Source organism: Balaenoptera acutorostrata, chromosome 7, assembly GCF_949987535.1.
Source record: "Balaenoptera acutorostrata chromosome 7, mBalAcu1.1, whole genome shotgun sequence".
In the NCBI taxonomy this organism is placed as follows: Eukaryota; Metazoa; Chordata; class Mammalia; order Artiodactyla; family Balaenopteridae; genus Balaenoptera; species Balaenoptera acutorostrata.
This window is the reverse complement of record NC_080070.1, coordinates 39,904,062-39,925,981: the sequence shown is the minus strand read 5'-3', so window position 1 is coordinate 39,925,981 and position 21,920 is coordinate 39,904,062. Positions and strand designations below refer to the sequence as shown.

The 21,920-nt window shown below is 36.2% G+C and overlaps 1 protein-coding gene across 1 annotated transcript; it reads right to left on the bottom strand.

The window, feature by feature from the left end:
• Positions 1-11,868: 11,868 nt before the first annotated feature.
• Positions 11,869-15,633, bottom strand: LOC103008047 (ubiquitin-40S ribosomal protein S27a-like). Its single transcript, XM_057549645.1, has 2 exons — positions 15,532-15,633; positions 11,869-12,372 (listed from the first exon to the last, which is right to left on the bottom strand). Exons 1-2 carry the CDS (start codon positions 15,631-15,633, stop codon positions 11,911-11,913), a joined length of 564 nt encoding a protein of 187 aa, XP_057405628.1. The 3' UTR covers positions 11,869-11,910.
• Positions 15,634-21,920: the final 6,287 nt, after the last annotated feature.

Here is a 21,920-nt window from a genome sequence, read left to right as displayed (position 1 = left end):
ATGTAAGGGAACAGGTCATGTAGACATCCAAAAAAAGAGCATTGCAAGTTGAGGGAACAGTGATAGTAGGGATTTCAGGACTGAATCATGGATGGAATGTTTGAGGAACAGCAGGAGCCAAGTAAGGGAGAGGGAGAGCAGTAGGTAATGAGGTCAGAGAAATAGTGGGGACCAGATCATGTAGAGCTTTTAAGTCATTGTGGTGATTTGGCACTAAATTGATGGAAAACCACTGGAGGCTTTTAAGCAGAGGAGTAGCATGAGCTGACTCACACTTTGAAAGGATCATTCTGGCCGCCACGTAAAGAACCGATATTGGGGGCAGAGGGCAAGAGTGGAAGCAGGAAAAATTCTGGGAGGTTATTCCAATCATACAGGTGAAGTAATGATTAGCAATGACAGTATACCATGGGGTTAGCAGTGGAGGTAGTGAGACTTGACCAGAAATATTTTAGAAGTACAGGTGGTAGGACTTGCTGAAGGATTGTATGTGGATCGTGAAAGGAGTCAAGGATGACCTCAAGGTTTTCAGCCTATAGAATTGGAAAAATGGCGTTACCATCTCCTGAATGGCTGTAGGAAGAACAGGTTTGAAGATGAGGATGAGGAATTTGTTTCAGGACATTTTAAGTTTAATATGCCTACTAGAGGTCCAGGTGGAGTTATCAAGAAGGCAGTTAGATATGTGAGTCTGGAATTCAGGGTTGAGGTCTAGGGATATCTGTTTAGGATTCATCTACCTCTACCTGGTATGTAAATGAATGAGTGTAAGCAAACAAATTGTCTAAGGACTGAAGCCAGAGGTGCTTCCTCCATGTTTAGAGGTTGGAAAGATGAGGAGAAACCAACCAAGGAGAGTGGAAAGCAGTGACATAAGGAAGAAATTCAGCAGAGTGGTGTCCTGGAAACCAAGCGAAGGAAGCATTTGAAGGGAGTAATCAACTGTGTCCAATGATGCTGACAGGTCTGGAAATGAGGACTGACCATACACATTGCATTTAGCAACATGGAGGCCATTGGTGACCTTGACCAAGCAGTTTCAGAGGAATGGTGGGCAGAAGCCTAGGTTTAAGAAGGAATTGGAGGAGAGGATGTGTTGGCATCAGTGAATGTAGAGAACTCCTTTGAAGAATTTCGTTATAAAGGAGAGCAGACAAAGAGGTCTTGAGTAGAAGAATTGAAGTCAGTAGAGTTTTGTTTATTACTTTTTTTAGATTAGAGAAATGTATGTAATGGCTATGAAATGGTGGTCAATGAAAGACAGAAATCTTGGTGCTACAGGAGAGAGAGGGGAGAAGGGAGAATTGCTAGAGCCATGTCCTTGAGTAGTGGATTAGGCCTGTGATTATGCTCAAGCAGAGAAGATGCCCTTAGCTAGGACATGATACTGAGGGTCTCTCTCCCCCATCTTCCCCTCTTTCTACCTCTGAGCTTCATCCCAATCTCTCCTTCCCTCCCTTCTTCTCTATATTCTATGCCCACCCACCCCCACACACACCTTTTGTCAAAAAATAATGTAAGAAGTCCTACTGGCAATTTTAATCAATTAATTAATTAAGATATGAAAAAATGGGAGGGGAAAAAAAACCTATCATGAGCTTGGCTTCTTCAAGAGTAAATAAGAGTGAGGAACTTAGTATCTAAGATCCCTAAAAGTATTAAAATCTTATCAACTTGTAATATATTACTTTAACAACTTTATTAATAATGGAGTTAACTACTAATTCAAAGATGACCAATTTTTTGTAAGTTTGACTCAAGTATGTGAAGCTTAATCCATTAATTTTTTTATGTAGAACATGCTATTCATTTTCAAAATGTTTAGGGTAAATATTTCTGTTATACCATCATGGTATGGCTTACATATGATTTTTAAGAATGTTTAATAAGGAATAGCTTTACATGGGATTTAAAACTTTTTCTTCTCAACTCATTAATTTTTATAAATAAAATGAAGTATACAAAATAGTGATAACTACAAAACTGAACTATGCATAAAAAGTAACTACACATGGAACTTTTAAATAATCTCTTAAACATTTTTATTCCATTATCTTCTTTAACTCTTCAGGACAATGAAGCTAATGTGAATAATATTGGAATCGAAGTTCCTTTGCAAACGAGAGTGAATGTATGAATTGTTCATTATATGCTAAAGTCTAAAATAGATGAATTTTTATCATCCTTTAACTGTTCTAAGTGGTCCCTCTGGAGAGCTTTCTCTCTGTCTCTCTCTCTGGTCCATAATGAGCTGTGAATCCTATTATGTCTCTTAAAAGCTTTCACTTTCTATGAATTTTCTTACAAACTTAAGACTTCCTTAATTTACTACAATTACCAGCAAAAAAAATCAACTTCAGATTTTATTTGTAATAATTCAGCATTACCCCCACAGATTCTCAGACACACCTGATGTATGTGTGACCCTGATGGGTTCTCTACAGAATGACTGGACAGTCAGCAAGTCTTTGACTCTGCTAAGTACTCACAACACCCAGTACAATGAGACATATTGGTTCTTTCAAGCCTAAAGCCTGAAATACTTCAGCTATTTTTGTCAGCCCAACATATAAATGCCAAATAGTGTGGTCATTCCAAGACTGGACTAGACATTGGGATTGGTTCTTAAAATGTGTTCTGTGTCATTTAATTATGTTGCGTGATCTCTCATTAAAAGCAAATCAAACCAAACCAAACAAAAAAACTGTCAAAATTATGTTTTGAGTCCAGCTGTCACTCTCTTTTTCCCCTTCAAAGCCAAACTCTCTCCCTGCATGCTCTGCTGAAACTGCTTTCCTCATCACTGATCTCTGAATTGCCAAATCCAGGGAGGACTCTTTTATCCTTTTCTCCCTTTCAACCTGGGCATTTAATTCTGTTGTTCCAAGCACATCTAACCAAACTCTTCTTCCCTTTGATCTCATGACATTATACTCTTAGTTTTATTCCCGTGTTTACTCCTCCTTTATTTTCAGGGTCCCCTAATACTGCCTTTCCTTTAATAGTGTTATTTCTCAGAATTCTTCCTGACTTGTCAGAAGAGTGACCTTAGAAGTGCTGACTGCAGGTCAAATACATGAGAGCTAAAACTTTACTTCACTGGCATTTTAATATATCTAGAACTTTGGTTATAATAGGACAAACATAAAAATAATTGAGAAGGTAATAAAGCAATAACTAGATCAGAGGAAGCTCAACATGTGGTGTGGACAGAGTGTGGGTTACAGGCCCTAACATGATGTAAAAATAATAAAATACTTGACAGTCAGTGATTTGGACCATTGGATCCTCAGCCCCTTAAATTTTGGAATTCGTGATATAACAGCTATTAAATATTGTCCAGAGTATGTCCTCAGCTTGGTGAGTTGAGATGATAAATGTCTCTCTAATAGTAAGTCTTATTCAACCCCAGAAATATATAGAATTAAGAATAGGAATGTTTAAGAAGTTCAAAAGCAATATATAATTGTTTTTATGTTAGAGAGTCTGTAATATTTAGTATTTTATATTACTTATACTATTTTTAAAATTTTTTCATAGATAATTTTAGGCCAGTCTTAAAATTGCTATTCAAAATGGATAAATAGTTATTTTGACTTGTGATTGTAAGTTGAAATCTATGGCACAAATTGGGTTTGGGTCATTCACTACTCATTCTAAATATATTCTACAGTATTAAAAAATAGAAAGCTAAAACCTACATTTTCCAGACTCCCTTGCAGCTACAGTTCTATGTACAAATTAGATGCACTTGAATAAGACTTGGATTCATAACTGAATAACCTGGGGTTAAGGGGCATCCATTATGGGGGTGGGGAGCAGATTGCAGCAGAAGCAGCATGGTTCTGGAGCCAGTAGCTGTAGAGGTAGCTTTCTGATTCAGCAGGTGGTAGCATCCTAATCTGGCATCTTCCTTATGGCGTGGCTTCTTTCGAGTCAACACTGGGCAACACCTTCCTGATTCTTCACCAACCACCTTCACCTGAAGCAGCAGCAACCTGTTTTTGCATTCTCCTGTGTCATTGAGCATGCTGTCCTCTGCATCTAGAAGGCTTTTTCTTTCTCTGCCTGAATCATATAAACCTGGCTTTCCAGACTCAGTCAGTGTATCAGCTTATCATGGAATATTTTCTTAACATCCCCCACCCTCACACCCTGCTGTCCTGGCTGTTAGGTCACCCATCCACGTATTCTCTTTTATACCTTATTGATCTCCAACTTAGTGCCACACTCCATTATACTTCTGGTTTATTTGTCTATTTCTTCACCATATAGTAAGAGCCTCGTGGACAGAAACACTGTTTTCACTATGAAGCCCTAGCCCCAAGTATGATATCTGGCACATAGTAGGCGCTCAGCGTATGAATGAATGAAATAATGAGTAAATGGATGTCTGAGTGCCAGTGAGGGGCTTCAAATGGCAATTTGGTCTTTCCATTAAAATAACTATTTCTAAACCCATATATGAAAATATTTCCTAAAAGAAGTCTAATTACTCTGTAATTCAAATGAAGTAGCAATCTAATCCACTCTCATACAGAGCTTTCATGAATATCAGGCCCATGAAGCACCACTGAATTCCCTAATTCTTTCTTTTCTGATAAGAGCCCATTAGCTTAACTGAAAAGGGGCCTTGCCGCCAGGCTCTGTTTTGGGATGAGGCGAACACTTTACTACCAAATGTTTGAAAACGGCATAGGTAAGGTAAAATGACGAAGAAGACTTGTTTCTTTAGTAGCTTTTACAAAGTAGGATTTACAAATCCTGTCTTGTTTGTTCAATTAGGACCAAAGGAGAAACAGAACATGGGCTCAGGTGGTTGGAAGAGTTTCTTAAAGTGTTAGATTCAGATTATAGACATTTTAGAATTGCAGCACACTGATAAAAGGAGCTTTCATTCCTGGAACTTCTACAGGTGATTTAGGTAATGATTGTAGTTTTTTATACCAACACTATTGTCACAGGGGAAAGAGAAAAATGTAATACAAAGGAAAATTTGGTAGTTGTATCTGCTGATGACAATACCTGGTAAATTGAGTATAACGGGATTTTAATATATGAATTAATTAAGCTTGTTTATGTCTTCCAAACATTTAACTGAACAGGTATAAAGATAACTGGTAACCTTCTATTTTTTCTGATGAAATAGAATGTTTGTATGTTTCAAATGACAGAACATTCATGAAAAAAGCATGAAAGGGTTAAGATAATTTCATCCTGCTATCCCATCTATAAAGCCAGGTCAAGGAAACTTTTAACCTAATATAGTTCCTATGGTACAAGGAAAATCTCATTTGCAATTTAAAAAATCCTTTTCATTTTCTATGTTTCTCAACTGGCTGTTACTGTATATACATTTCGCATCAACAAAATAAGGGACCACAGCTTCTCATTCAGCATCCTCTAGTTATACTGTGAATCCTCTAACAGTGTTCTCATTGTGACTGGTGTACGTTGCTCCTAATATTGCTTTGGGGACCATTCATTCATTCAATAAATACATATTTTAGTGCCTATTCTGTACCTAGCCACTATCACAGGTACCGAGGAGTCAGTGGTAGAAAACCACAGACATAATACTAGCCTTTTTTGATTTATAGTTGGCAGCTGGAAAAAAAGGGATATGTAACATTAAAGAAAAGATAGTAATAAGTGCTATGGCAGAAATTAGCAGGGTAATGTAAGGAAGATTAACAGTAGACATGGTCCTTCATGAGCTCCCAGGTCACCACATTCTTGCACACTGATGGGCCTCTCCAGGCTGCCCCACAAATTCCCTGTGATGTTGACAGTGTCCCCTTACCTCATGCTGGGCAGGCTTTTCTGGGAAGGTGAGCTCCTGGCCATCTTGCACCCTGCTTTCCAACACCTCATGTCCTCCAAATTCCCTTCCCTCTTAGAGGGCTTTACGATTATTGAAAGAATACTTAATACCCTAGTCAGAAGTATTTGCATTTGTATGACTTGAATTGTCTGGGCTTTCCTGAGAACATATGTGAATATTTACCTAACTATTATGAGACTGAAAGAGTCACTATAGCAGTGTCGCTTAGGTATAGAAAGTAGCTCTGCCCCCAAACAGTGAATATGCCACTTGTTTGATATGGACAAAAATAAAGAACTAGGCAGATAATTTAGATTTGGGATGATTTACAGAACCCCATTAGCACCATTATATGACCATTTAACTAAGTAGCAGAATCATGGCAGTGTTCCAGGTTTATGTCAGGAAAATGGGTGCAAGTCTAGGTGCTGCTATTTACCATACATCCTGTATGACACTGTGCGAATTATGTTTCTGACATCTAGGTTCATCCCTGATCAACCCAAATAGAAATAGACGCTCTGCCTGACTCCGAATAGACTTTGAGGTTAAAATGGAAGTGTGCCTTAGAATTATACATTGATATTGTTTTTCCTTAAATATAGAATAAAATAATATTTGTGAGGGTCAACTCTATGTCAGGAATTACCCAGCGTAGGCAAAGCTGTCTTTATGTTGCTGATGAGACAATGAACAGAAGGTAAAAGATTTACCCACAGTCACATTGGTAATAAGTTTTACTGGAATGAAAAATGAAGTCATTTGATGCAATGTCCTATTCTCTTTCTCTTAAACCAAGCAGAAAAATTTACAATGTGAGTTGTACTATATATTTTTAGAAGATTGGTATTCAGATACCTATAGTCAGTGTCCTGTAACAAGTGGAGGAGAACCTCGGAATAGTTTGGTTCCTGCTCTTATCCCAAAATGGGTCTATTTTCACCTGATGTACACACTGTCCTCTTAAAATTTCTTTTCAATCAAGAGTTCTTAAATTAACATGAATGAGTGAATGAATGAATGAATGCCCTTCATTTAGAGAGTCATAAGTTGGCAAAATTATTTGTGAGCTAGCCAATGTTTTGCTCTCAGAAAGAAGGCTGCGTAGACTCCTATGATAATTTTCCAAAACATTTGAAAAATACTCAAAGACTTAGGAATGTTGGTTGGTTTATTCAGTATTGTCTCCAAGGAAACTCTCTCTCTCTCTATTTTTTTTTTTGTAGCCTGAGAATGACTGTGTAGGAGGGATCCTGTGAAAGGACCTGTTAAATTTTGTTAAATATTCATTTGCTCATTTTAGCATCTGGATAAAGACTTTTTACATTTTGGAAGATACCTTCCAAAAGAAACTTTAATTGACTTGGTGAACTATCTTTCTCCCAACAAGAGGGATTAGTAAACTGAGGCCATATATTTTCTTGTATTGCAAAAACATAAAAAATACCATAAAGGGAAATCAAAGTAGTAAAGGATCAGTAGAACTGCTGAGATAGTTGTAATATTTTTTCAAATACTTTAGCATAGCAATATTGATTTTCTATACATATGTATGCAGAAATATACAGGTGTTTACAATCTCAGTATAGTTTGTAATTAATTTTAAAGGTGTTGCAAACAACAGCAGCAAACCATGAATGATTAGCATTCAAATCCAAGGTGGATAGAAGGTATGATGAAACAGCAAATTATATTTTTTAATAAGTGCGTTGTTCTGCTGAAAGAGATTATTGTATTCACTGACAGCCAATTCTGTAGTGATGAATTATTTTTTAAAAACCTTTCCCTGTGATATTTTTGGTAAGCAGTTAACAAATAACTACTCAGCTAATTTTTATGTATGCAATTATAAATCTTTGCTTTAGTTATATTTCACACCAAGTAAACTGATAAATGTTTTTGATTGTATATGTACCTTCCCTACATTTTCTTTCATTTGAATTTTCCAAAATAGCATAATTTTTCCAACATGAAAGTCGAGCATAATTTGAAGAAATGGCAAGGTTGGGAGCAAAATCTTAGGTTTATAACTGATGTCAGTTTTTAACAAGAAGCACTAATCAACATTTAGAATTCCATTGCTACCTTGTCTTCAAATAGTAGAGCATTTGCCATCGTCCCTCAAACTGTGAGTAATTCAAGGGGAAATTTCTCTTTATTTGGTAACTCTTTCAATCTTCAGGTCTTTAAAAATCAAGGAAAATTCTTTTATTTCCTATACGTTTCTTCCCCAAAGTAGATTAAGCATAAGAGAAAACTAGCTTGTTCATTTTCAAAATGGAATCAATTAAAAGTTTACATGGTATTGAAGTTTTATGTTTTAAAATTTGTTACTTTCATTTTAATTGTTATAACCATCTCAGGGTTCCAGAGTATATTATCAATAATCTTTATGGTTTTCTGATTAATCAATAGTTTTAGGGTTAATCACTCTTATAAGCTGTTTATTTTTGTATAAAACACCTAATGACAAATGGGTGAAGTCAGAGATGATCTAGTTATGGAAATTTAAGGTACACAGGAAGGGTGCCCACCAAATAAAACAGTCTCCTTCAAAGACCTGAAAGAGAAACTTTGGATATTTTATTTTTTGCTTTTGAGAGTTCTACAGTCAATAAGAAGTACCAAATGAAGTGTAGATATCCAGCTAGTGGGGTCAGGGCTGTGACTTTCCCAGATGCAGCAGGAGGAGGGAAGAGGCTCAGTAGAAAGGGTGGAAAGTTAGATAAAAGCTAAATGGTTTTACCTTAAAATTTTGCCTCCAGCTGCATGGAAATTTTAAATATAACTCCATATTCTTGACTGAATCATGCTGTCCTCTCACTCACATCAAGTTGTTTCGGCTTAATTTTTCAGAATACTTTTCTTGTAATGAATTTCCATTATTCACCATTGGGTGATTTCTATCTTGAGTTAATAAGAGGACAACAGTAGTTCTCTTTTAATGAGACCTTTTTTGTCATGTAGTTTTAAAAACTAATGGCTAACGTAAAGCATGGATACTTGGAATAGTTGACAACTTCTGTCCTCATGTATTTTACCAGTACCTTTATGTTCATATATATTCACAACTTCCCTCTACCTGCAGAGGCAGTTCCTAGAACAAGGGCTATTCTGCAGCTTTAGTAAATCCATAGTCTACTGAGGAATAAGAAAAAATGAAAGGCAGAATTGTCTTTTGTTATCTGAACAACCTGTCCAATTTTCTCTCGATATTCTTTTATCCATTTTACTCATTATATGTCAGTAAATTATCACCCACACAAAAAGCAATGAGAAAGTACAAAAAGGGTTTTGCTTCAAAATATATTTAGTTCTGTATAATTATGCTTACCTTTGAAGATTAAGGTCTTACGTGAAGATTATTTATTTCTTGGGTAGTAAGGATTTCTTTATTTTGGCCCTGCAGGAGGTAGTTCAAACTCATTATTCTGTGGATTGTTATTCACTGGAAATATGTTGGACTAAAGTAGAAAATTAGAGTCTCTGACATAGTGAGTTCCTCTCTTTTCTGGTCTGTGCACTCAGGAAGAAAGCTGCTTCCCTTGCTTCCCATTCTCCCCTGTGGAGCCCTTACTGGGATCTGGAACTGGAATGGAGATTCCACCTTCCTTCTTTCAATTGAATTAATAAGCCTTTCACTTTTGAGGAGGCTGTATAAGGTTGGTCTTTTTAAACAAGCTTTTACTGACAAGAGAATGCCTGAGGCCAGCTGATCACTAGACAATAGTAATGACTGCAGTTCAGATAATGACTTTTTTTTTGGTCTGTTTGGGACCATATCGTTCACAGTGTCAATGCAAAAATTTCATTGGGCAAAGTTAAACAAGCAAGGAAGACTATTCTGGCTCTTGGAATTGGGCATAGAAGCTGAACTCAACTCCCCTGAAACAAATGATGTGAGTGTCTTTAAGCACTGGAGGACAGGAAGGAGGGGGGTTGATGATGGGATGTGTCCCACACATTAAATATGCAAATGGTTTCCTTTATGATTAGATCATCGGTGTTAACTAATCGGTGCCCATCTAAATTAGGCTTCTATCCTCCCACAGAAACTGGGAAATAAGGGCACTATATTCTAGATGATTACATTTCAAAGAGTTGGCCCCAAGGTCTTAGAGAAAGTCATTCCTGGGTTATAGCAAGAAGATTTTTTAAAGGGGCAGAGAAAGAATTGACAATGACAAGTCTTCTAAAGTAAATGCTCTAAGAACAGGATCGCCAGGGGCCTAGAGTTAGGAAGAAGCTTGTTTAAGTTTCATTAAACTGAGGGCCTTCTTGGTCAATAATAAACATAATTTCTGCTCATACTGCACCAGCCATGAAGTCTCATCAGTTCTCAAACAACCAATTTAAATATCTGTACTCTTCTGGCGGAAGCTTGAACTGATATGTATCTCTGTGGTCGGTCTATAAAATATTCTAAATAAGTGAATAGTGTAAGCTGAATGTTTTCAGAACATTTTAAAATTTATTGAAAACACTTTAAAGTACACTTTAAGTTCTTAAATTACACTCAATTTCATGTCACCATTTGTTTAGAAATTACAACTCTTTCCTATCCATTAAAACAAATCCCCTAACACCTCTACTAGATTTTTTACCACCTTCATTCATCAAAGAACTAATGATTTTTAAGAGTAATTCTATAATCTCTCATTTTTACTATTTTGGTTCCTCTAAATTAAAAATATAATATTGAGCCTGTGATTGTAATATAGCTGTAATATATCATATATATAACTCAGATATTTTAAACTTAAAATATTAAGTATTTATAATTTGAATAAGAGACCAAGCGAGCAACTAGTCTGTTAGAAAATTTAAGTTTGTGTGTGGACAGAGGACAGAATAAGTATTGTTATTTTAACTATTATATTAATATCCTACTAGCGAATGTGTCATTATTCATCAACACTTAGGACAAATATTACCCAGCAATAGCTGAGTTTGGTGTTACTCTTTGAGTGGAACAAAGATTTTAGTATATTTAACCTTCCTCTCACACTCTCTTTTAGTCCTTGGAAGCAGCTCTCAGTATGATACTCTGCCTAGCATTCAATATAGTGGCATTTTCAGTACCTTGCCATAAAGAAAAGTTATTTGCATGTTTCATTTCAACAGAGTGAAATTCAGGTCCCTGTAGTCTCTTTTTCCCTAGTTGTTTAAATATATCTTATTGCTCTTGAGGTTACTTAATACCTACAGTTGACCCTTGAACAATGTAGGGGTTAGGAACACCGACCCTCTGTACAGTTGAAAATCCTCATAAAACTTACAGCCAGCCCTTGGTATCCGAGTTTCCTCTATGTCCACAGTTCCACATCCACAGATTCAACCAACCGCAGATCATGTCATACTGTAGTATTTACAATTGAAAAACATTTACTATTGAATCCATGCAGTTCAAATCCATGTTGTTCAAGGGTCAACCATATTTTTTTTCCAATTTTCTTTTAGTGTGGTAAAATACATATAAAATTTACCATCTTAAACCATTTTTAGGTATACACTTCAGTGATATTAAATACATTAATAATGTTGTACTACCGTCACCACTATCCATCTTCAGAACACATTTTATCCTGAAAAACTGAAACTCTATGCCTAGTAAATAATAACTCCCCATTCCCCTCTCCTCCCAGCCCCTGGAAACCACCATTCTACTTTCTGTCTCTATGATTTTAATCATTCTAAGCGCCTCATAATAGTGGAATCAAAAAATACTTGTCTTTTTGTGGCTGGCTTATTTCACTTGGCAAAACGTTCACAAGATTCATCCATCCTGTAGTATACATCAGAAGTTTCTTCCTTCTCGAGGTTGAATAATATTCCATTGCATATATATATATATATACACCATATTTCACTTACCCATCATCTGTAGGTGAACACTTGGTTTGCTTCCACATTTTGGCTATTATGAATATTGCTGCTATGAACATGGTATACAAATATCTCTTTGAGACCCAGATTTTAGTTCTTTTGGGCATATACCCAGAAGTGGGATTGCTAATATATTGTATTTCTTTCTTTTTTTTTTTTTTTAGTTCATTAGTTCATGTCTTTTATTAACCAATATACAATCACTTGTCTTCTGGTTTGTTGAAACAATAAGTCAGACAACATTTGCCACAATAATGTCTGTCAAAGTGGCTGGCCATAAAAACTCCAGCACCACATTCATCTGAAGGGCACTCCCGACAACGGCAACTGATTTTGCCATTCTCATCCACCTTATAGTATTTCAAGACAGCCAGCTTAACCTTCTTTCTCTTATGCTTGTTCTTCTTGGGAGTGGTGTAAGACTTCTTCCTTTTCTTAGCGCCACCACGAAGTCTCAACACAAGATGAAGAGTGGACTCCTTTTGAATGTTGTAGTCAGACAAAGTACGTCCATCTTCTAGTTGCTTGCCAGCAAAGATCAGTCTTTGCTGGTCAGGAGGAATTCCTTCCTTGTCCTGGATCTTGGCCTTTACATTTTCTATTGTATCCGAGGGTTCGACCTCGAGAGTGATGGTCTTCCCCGTCACGGTCTTCACGAAAATCTACCTATTGGCAGCGGTGCCACCACAGATGGCGGATCCGAAAAGCTGTATTTCTGTTTTTAATCATTGATGAACAATCATGTTATTTTTCCACAGTGGCTATACTATTTTACACTTCCACCAACAGTGCACAGGGGTTCTAATTTCACCACATCCTTGCCCCACACATGTGTTATGTTCTATTTGTTCATATAGTATATAGTAGCCATCCTAATGGGTGTGAGATGGTATTTCATTGTAGCTTTGATATTTCATTTCTCTAATGAGTAGTGATGTTGAGCATCTTTTCATGTGTTTATTGGACATTTGTATATCTTCGTTGGAGAAATGTTTCTTCAAGTTTTTTATCCATTTTTGACTTGGGTTTTTTTTTTTGTTATTGAGTTTTAGGAGTTCTCTCTATATATGATAAGGGATATTAATCCCTTACCATATATATGATTTGCAAATATTTTCTTCCATTCTGCAGGTTGCCTGGCACTCTGTTGATAGTGCCATTTGATGCAGAAAATTTAAAAATTTTTGTTGTCCAATTTGTCTATCTTTTCTTCTGTTGCCTATCTCTTTAGTGTCATATCCAATAAATCACTGCCAAATCCAATGTTGCAAAGATTTTGTCCCATGTTTTCTTCAAAGAGTTTTATCATTTTAACTCTTACATTTAAGTCTTTGATCCATTTTAAGTTAATTTTTGTATATGGCGTTAAGTAAGGGTCTAACTCATTCTTTTGCATGTGGATATCAACTTTTCCCAGCACCATTTGTTGAAAAGGCTTTCCTTTCCCCATAGAATGGTCTTGGTCCCTTGAGATTACATATGAATTTTAGGATCAGTTTTTCTGCAAAAAATGTTATGGGAATTTTTGATAGGGATTGCATTGAATCTGTAGATTACTTTGCGTAGTATTGACATCACTTTGGGTAGTATTAATATTAAATCTTCCTATCCGTGAACATGGAATTTCTTTCCATTTATTTACGTCTTCTTTAATTACTTTCAGCAGTGTTTTGTAATTTTCACTGTAAAAGTCTTACTTGGTTAATTTCTAAATATTCTTTTCGAGGCCATTGTAAATGGAATTTCCTTAATTTCCTTTTCAATAGTTCATTGTTAGTATATAGAAATGCAACTGGTTTCTGTGTGTTGTATTTGTATCCTTCCACTTTGATGAATTCATTTATTAGTTTTAACATTTTTTCTGCTGAATATTTAGAGTTTTCTACATTTATGATAATGTCATCTGTGAATACAGATAATTTTACTTCTTCCTTTCTGAATTGAATGACTTTTTTTTCTTGTCTCTCTGGCTGGAACTTCCAGAACTTTTTTGAATAGAAATGACAAAAGTGGGCATCCTTGCCTTATTCCTAATCTTAGGGCAAAAGCTATCAGTCTTTCATCATTGAATATGATGATTGTTGCATGGTTTTCATATGTGGTTTTTATTATGATGCGGTCATTTCTTTCTATTCTTAATTTGTTGATTTTCTTTTTATCATGAAAAGATGTTGAATTTTGTCAAATTCTTTGTATCAGTTGAGATGATCTTGTGGTTTTTTCCCTTCATTCTGTTAATATGGTGTATTACATTGATTGAGTTTTGTAAATTGAATCATCCTTTCATTCCAGGAATAAATCCCACTTGGTGTTGGTGTATCATTCTTTTAATATGCTGCTGATTTCAGTTTGCTAGTACTTTGTTGAGGATTTTTATACAAAAGTTCAAAAGGAATATTGGTCTATAATTTTCTTTTCTACTAGTATCTTTGTCTGCTTTTGGTATTAGGGTAATGCTGGCCTCAAAGAATGAATTAAAAACTATTTCTTCCTCTTCAATTTTTTGGAAAAGTATGAGAAGTACTGGTGTTAATTCTTCTTTAAATTTTTGGTAGAATTCACCAGTGAAACCATCAGGTCCAGGGCTTTTCTTTGTCGGGAAATGTATGATAACTGATTCAATCTCCTTATTAGTTGTAGATCTATTCAGATATTCTATTTCTTTGTGATTTAGTCTAAATAGATTCTGCTTCTAGGAATTTGTCTGTTTAGTGTAAGTTATCCAATTTGCTGGCATAAAATTGTTCACAGTACTTAAAATCCTTTTTCTTTCTGTATAATTGGTAGTAATGTCTCCACTTTCATTTCTGATTTTAGTGATTTGAGTCTTCTCTCTTTTTTTTCTGAGTTCATTTAGCTAAAGTTCTGTCAGTTTTGTTTATCCAGGTCCCAGTAGTTCTTATAAGCAATTCCCAGATTGAGCACATTCAAATTTTGAGTGTGTACTATGTGCCAAGCAATATACTAGACATTTGGCTTATATTTTTTAAAAATATTAAAAAATGTATAAACATATAAAATATTTTTAAAGTGTATATCACTTTTCTTGCTTTCAAAATGACCCAATGGGGAACAGTATTTTTATTTCCACTATATGGATGAGGAAACTAAGATACAGAGAAGGTTGTCGAAGGTCACAAAGCTTGTGAATGGCAGAATCAGTATTCAAATCTAGGCAACCACTCTCCAGAGCAACATACTTAACCACTATGCCAAACAAATAAGTACAAAAAATAAAGGAATAATTTTCAATATTTGATAAATGCTATCAAGGAAAAAAACAGAATGGTATAAGAGAGGAAAATGTATGAGCCTCCTTTAGAATGGGTAGTCATAGAAGGCCATTCTGAGTGAGGATGTACATTTTAGATGAGGCCTAAAGCTTGAATAAGAGTCATTAGCTGAATGCCTGGGGCCCTAGCAGTCCCTTATAGTAACTAATCAATCCAGCCCAACCTCTCCAGCCACCCACACTTGTCTTGCTCATTCCTGCTTTCATGCCTTTGCCTGCACCCTACTGCTCTTTCCTGTGTTGTCATTTTTTCCACCTAAGAATATTTTTTGACTGAATATATTGCTTATTGCTTAATAAGCAATGTTTTCTTATTGCTCTAAACCCTTATGACATATAACAATTCATGTGCAAGTTGCCTGATAGTTCCTTGTCTTGTTTTATTGGTGGTTATGTTTATATTCAATAAGCCACACAAACCACTGGCCAGTTACATGGCCTCTCCCTTATTCTAAGGGGTTCATTAACTTTATAAGTCAGAGCATGTGATACATGATACACATCATGTGATCCATGACATGAATTTCACCATGAGGGCTACAGGTGCTATGACCAGGGCTGGACCCCTGAGCTGAGAGTGGTCAGTCTTGAAGCTGGCATATGAGGTAGTAACATGAGGAATCTCCCTCATTAGGGCATGCTTTCCTGATTGCTCACTATTTGAACCAACCTGCTTCTTTCTTTGGGGGAGTTTAAACAGAAAACCTAGAAATAAAAGGAAGTCATAAGTATTTGCCTAAAGACTCTAAGGAAAGGCAGGATAAATCTTTCTGAAAACATTTCTGTTCATCAGAGTTAGGAGACACAGCTCAGGAAAAGACCAGACCTGAGGGAGGGCAAAGACTTTCCATTTGATGTAACTGATCATTTATCCTATGTGACAATCATTTATCCTATGGAAGGAGCAACTCATGGAAAGAGTTAAGAGGACAGAAGGAAGAGTCCTTGTGCTCAGAATAATCACAACATTATGGTTAGGGGCCTGAGAAAGGAGGAGAACCTAAGGAAAGACAAACATGGTCTCTTGCTGAAATGGCATTTGAGGAACTGAGGCTTTGGAACTAGAGAATGGAAGGAAAGATGTTTGCATGTTGTACAGATCACGGCTTTGAAGGAAATAGAGATTAAATATCTAAGAAAGAATATGAGAAATTTTTTGTCTGGTCTGTATAAACCCAAAATGACAGTAAGGCTATTTGAGAGATGAAAGAACTGTAACATACAGAGTTTAGGTACTCATCACTAAGCCAGACCAAGCTCTCTCCATCAGATTCAATGTCTTTCTAACTTAGATGGCTAGAAAACATTTCTACTCAAGCTTAAGCTCTATAACTTAAACATTTTTGTCTCTCACTATTTATGAGAAAGATCTGGGTTCTTGGAGTAGTCTTCATAGAATTTGAATGCTGCTCTTTAAAAAGAAAATCTTACAAAAATTATCAACTCAAGAGATCTAAGAGAGAAGTGATTTTTCTTTCACTGAATATTTTCAAGCAGAATCTGTTGCTTGAAGGGATGCTATAGAGGTTATTCATCAAACATTAGGTAGAAGTTGGATTAATTGACCTCTTAAATTCTTCCTATTTTTTAACTATGTTTGTTTGAAAAAAAAAATTAAAACAGAAAGGAAGTAAATCATTTTACTCTACATCAAAACTCTAACATATTAAAAATGGGTAGATTAAGACCCAGCCTTGTCCTGATACTTTATTTACAAATGATTAGAGAAAATATAACTGTACATTTTGTCCTGCTTTATTTCTCAAAATTAGTGAATTTTATTCCTTTGGAAAATTTTCCAAGTTGATTAAATTAAATACATCTGTCAACCAATAATTTGGGGGCTTACTGAAAACCTTGGGTTTTTTGAAAGTGTTACTTCACAACCTCCTAAGGAGCTTCCAGGTATAATCTGAAAATGGCCCCTGGACACAGAGGGCAGGAAGAGACCAAAGAGGGAGACAGACCACTCCAGATTGGTGGCTGGCAGGTTTAACAAGCAAGGGAACTTACGAGGCTGCAAGACAAGTAGATCTCCACGCCAGCCCACCACAGTCTTAAAAGTTTATGTCGAGGCCTTAACCAGGTTCAGTCACATACCCAGTCCAGAGAGTTTCATCACCACCTCACTAGCTCAAGGCTGTATCCTGGGGGCAGCTCCTGGGCGCAGTAGGCAAGCAGAACATACATTCCAAGAACAGAGGAGCGGGTGAGGAGCTTCCAATTGCTGGGGTCCAGCTCACATCCGGGTCAAACCAGCAGTCACATCCTCTCGATGACCTCCAATAGGACGTCAAACATTATTTAAGAATAATTTGCTAGATTAAGTGTGCTATAAAAATTACAGAAAATAAAATGTATAACTTACAAAGCTCACTTTTTTTTACTTTAATGTTTGTGTTTTAATGTTTTATAGGAGCATTTGCATAGGATATGTACCTTCTTTCGTAAGAGAAAGCATGATACTGATACCTATTCTATAATTAAGTCATACTTTTAGAAAGTCTGTGAATCTACCTAATCTCTTTCATCTCTGTATTCTTAATAAGTGGGAAAAAATCATTGGCAAGACTTAATTAAAATATTCAAGCAGCATATAAGCTGGAAAAAAATTAAAACTGAAAAACATTGTTGATGAAATACAAAAATGCAATGCGTAACACATTGATATATTAGAACTCCCACTGAATAAAAATGACTAGTGTAATTATGGGTAACACTTAAAGATAGTTAATTTTTGTTGGGGTAAAGAAAGGGATCGACAGTGAAACTAGAAAGATGTTCATCTTGGTAGTTAAGATATTAAAATCATGTGTAACTATAATGCAAAGCTACTGAACATTATATGAGTTAGAGTTAAATAATACATTGGATACGGAATTTAGAAATTGCTTTCTATTATTCTCATTTTTTCTTAGTCTCATTCTCTCCCTCATTATATTATATACATGCATATAAAACACACACCACAAACACACATAGACAAACACATATACTTTGTGTGTACACACACATACACACACGTAAATGAAGAACACAAATGTGTTTGTGTGTGTGTGTATGATAGTTAGTTAGCTATACACTTTCTACATTTTCCCAATTTTGGCAGAAGAAATTGAAGTGGCAATCTAGAAAACGTATCATGCTTTGGAATTATGTAAAGGGCATTTATAGCCCAGGTAATAGAAGTGCTAGATTGCCTAGGGCCCAATATGTGAACTCATGCTGAAGGAGGAGAAGCGGTTGTTTGATGTGAAAGAGACAAGACATATGATGGAGAAGCTGCAACCTGAATTTGGGATTCTAGCAGGAATATGCACATCTTGTGTCCTGTGACTCTAGAACAGTTAAAATAATGTCATTTCCACTATTTTAGCAGGGTAACCAAGTTTAGCGCCTTGAGGGAAAGCCTTCTGTTCACCCATAAAGATGCAAAGCTATTCTGTCAGCAATAAAAGTTTGTAAATTTGATACATATCTATGATATATTCAAAATTAAGGTAGAAGTATCCTTAAATCTACCTATGTAAGATTGGTTTTAAAATACCTAAAATGATTAACGGAAGTCCAGAATTGGTATTTTTGTTTGTTTGTTTTTGTGGAGTAGAATTTATTAAATGAATCAAATTTGTCAGGCAAAATAGCTAGGACAACTTCCCAATTCTCTAGAGGGAGGAATAGAATTGAAAACCAAAAGAGATTCTGAAATTTCTCTACCTGGAAATCTTTTAGGAAATCACATTGCCAATCCCTTTAGAGAAAGTCTTAACTACAAGGCGGAAGGAGAGAAATTCAGGTCAGGGATTGATATTCATCCTTATAAAGCCTGTGGCTAACAGGAATTACTTTCTTTCCCCTTCCCACTCCCAGCTTTAGTGAGATACAACTGACAAAATAAAAAATGTATATTTGAGTTTTACAATCTGATGCTTTGATGTACATATACATTGTAAAATAACCGCAATTAAGCTAATTAACATATCCATCACCCAACATAGGTACCAATTTCTTCCTTCTTTCTCCCCTCCCTCCATGTGTCCCTCCCTCCCTCCCTCCCTTGCTTCCTTCCTTCTTTTTTTGTGGTTATAAGAACGCTTAAGATCTACCCTCTTAGCAAATTTCAATGATACAGTACTGTATTGTTAACTATAGTCACATTGCTATATATTAGATCTCCAGACTTTTTCATCTTGCATAACTGAAACTTTGTCGAAAGGCCAGGATTTGGAATGCCTAAAGGTAGCAGGATTTCAGCTAACCGATTTTAGTGAGACTTGAGGTATTATAATCTCACTTGCACAGTATCCTCCCAATCCACGTGGGCATTGGCACGAGATAGTCTTATTTTGTGAGGATTAGGTCAGAGAATGCAAATGAAGCTCTTAAGTGCAATGAATGTCAGGCACATCGTGAATTCCGTAATAAATGTTTGCTATGGTCGGGGTGGTGACAGTGATGATAAAGATAATAGTGATGCCGTCACACACAAGGGGAGGTTCTACCAACCAAGGGACTAAGGTGCTAATGAATTGCATTGCTGTCCTCTACTTTATCAGGACAGAATTCCCATGTGGACCAAGCTGCTGTGTAATTTTCGTATGGCCTAAATGATAACTGCTCACCTTCACGTGAGTGAGTTATTGTCAAATGCCCTGGAAGAACAAGATCAAATGTATTTGGGAGAAATGGGACAAAATTTTCTGTTGAGTAATAACCCTCCTTTTAAGTTTGCCAGCTTAGACCTTTCCACACTTCAAGCATTATGCCCCATTAAAACATTTTTTATCTCTCATTTTAGGATAGTCCTTTAAACACCTAATCAAATCCCCTTTTCTCAGTTTTTAAGTCACTTTTTTATTCTCTTTGCAGAATCCCTGAGAATTGCTGGACAACCTACTTGATCAAATAGTATTTCTAATACTTGTAGTTGCTCATGAGGTGAGCCCTTGGCAATCTATTCAGGATAAATAACTTCTTTCCCTCTAATGTTTCTGTACAGATTTTTATTTCATAAAAAAAAGATCCTTTTGATCAATTTTTGTGGTTTTTCTCCTTGATCTCTAAATACTTTTCTTAAAAATGGTCTTCCCATTAGGTCTTTTATCTATAGCATCCAACATAATGCCATGCACGTAGTGATGTTCCATAGATGACAGTTGAGGGAAAGTAGGCAGAAAAGAATAAAGGAGGGAAGGAAGAAAGGCGACAGCAGGGTATAAGTGTTTGCTTGTGTTGTGTAGCTTAAAGGATTTTGAGAAGGACCGCTTTTAAAATACATCTTCTCTAAAATATCTGAAATTTCGTCACTAAAATTTGTTTCTGAATATTGTATATTGGTCTTTTCACATACACCTAGAATGAGTCCTTTACACCTTAGTGAGAATTAGTTCAGGGGGATATTTTGTTTTTCCTCTTATAGGAAAGACTATAATAGTGTCAGAATACCTGTTTGTAGAATGACTATGATCTTGATGTCATTTATAAATATGGGAATTATGTCAACATAAAGGTGAAGTTAGGTTGGTTCATATGTGACCAATTCTAGGCAAAGAGCTGGTGTGGCAATAATTAGAAACTTCTTCAGGAAAAGAAAAATCCATTAGCTTGGATATCACACAGATAGGAGTCCTTTTGGCTATATTTTAAGACAATGGAAAATGAGCTCTTACACTGGGGATTCCTCTCCAGAAAGCTGAACCCCTACTTTAACCAGCTTTCCCCTTTGGGCAGTTTGTTCATTCTCCTGTCCAGAGCACCACTTCCATTTGCATTGTCTCTGCACCTGTAAGCCAGCATTTCTACTTTATTGTTTGGTGTGAATTTTTAATGTCCTTGAAGCAGCCTCCAAACATGCTCAGTGCCTGCCTAGCTGTCCAAGTTATCTCTGGAGGTACCAGTTATGGTTTTGGTTAGAGCCTCTGGTTACCAAGTAGATTAAAATTTGAATGATCTCCCAACACTATTTTTCCTACCAACCCTGTTACTTTAGTATGATTTTGAAAACCATGCATTTTGGGGGAAATACATATATTGGACTACAGTAGAAATTGTATTAAACATTACCAAGGTGTTAGTAGGGGACTCTGGGTTGTTGTTTGGAGGAGAATAAAGGGAAGGAAAAGGCACTGAAGTTAGAGACACACATAAAGCAGGCCTCCTCAAATTTTAAATGCATCGGAATCAGCCCAGGATCTTGTTAAAATGCAGATTCTGATTCAGTATGTCTGTGTAGGATCCTAGATCTTGCCTTTCTAACAAGCTCCAGGTGATTCTTGCTGCTGGTCTGGGGATGACAATTTAAGTAGCAAGAGTCTGAAGGACAGATAGCAATTTGAAGAGGCACCATCTAGCACCGGGCCAGTAGGGAGCATATATATTTTTTCTGGTTATGATGTGTTTTCCTGACTCACAGACAAACCAGGATCATTACTAAAAGCTTCAGTTTGAAACTAATCAAGAGTAAAAAAAAAAAAAAAAAAAAAAAAAAAAGTTTGACCAACATCCATGTTCCTTTTATTTTTCTCAAACATGCACTTAGAAAGCTAGGTTTATCAACTGGTTGTTAAAATATTAATACTCAGAAAGAGGTTCTTTCTTTTATCTTGTTTTAGAAACAGCTTAAGTTATAACCTCCAACTGTCTCCTGGGCTAATGAAAGAGGCAGGAAAGATAACCAGGTCCAATCACTTTTTTTTTTTTTTTTTTAATTATTAGCACCTTTAATTATTATTTATTTATTTATTTACTTTTTGGCTGTGTTGGGTCTTCGTTTCTGTGCGAGGGCTTTCTCTAGTTGCGGCAAGCGGGGGCCACTCTTCATCACGGTGCGCGGGCCTCTCACTATCGTGGCCTCTCTTATTGCGGAGCACGGGCTCCAGACGCACAGGCTCAGTAGTTGTGGCTCACAGGCCTAGTTGC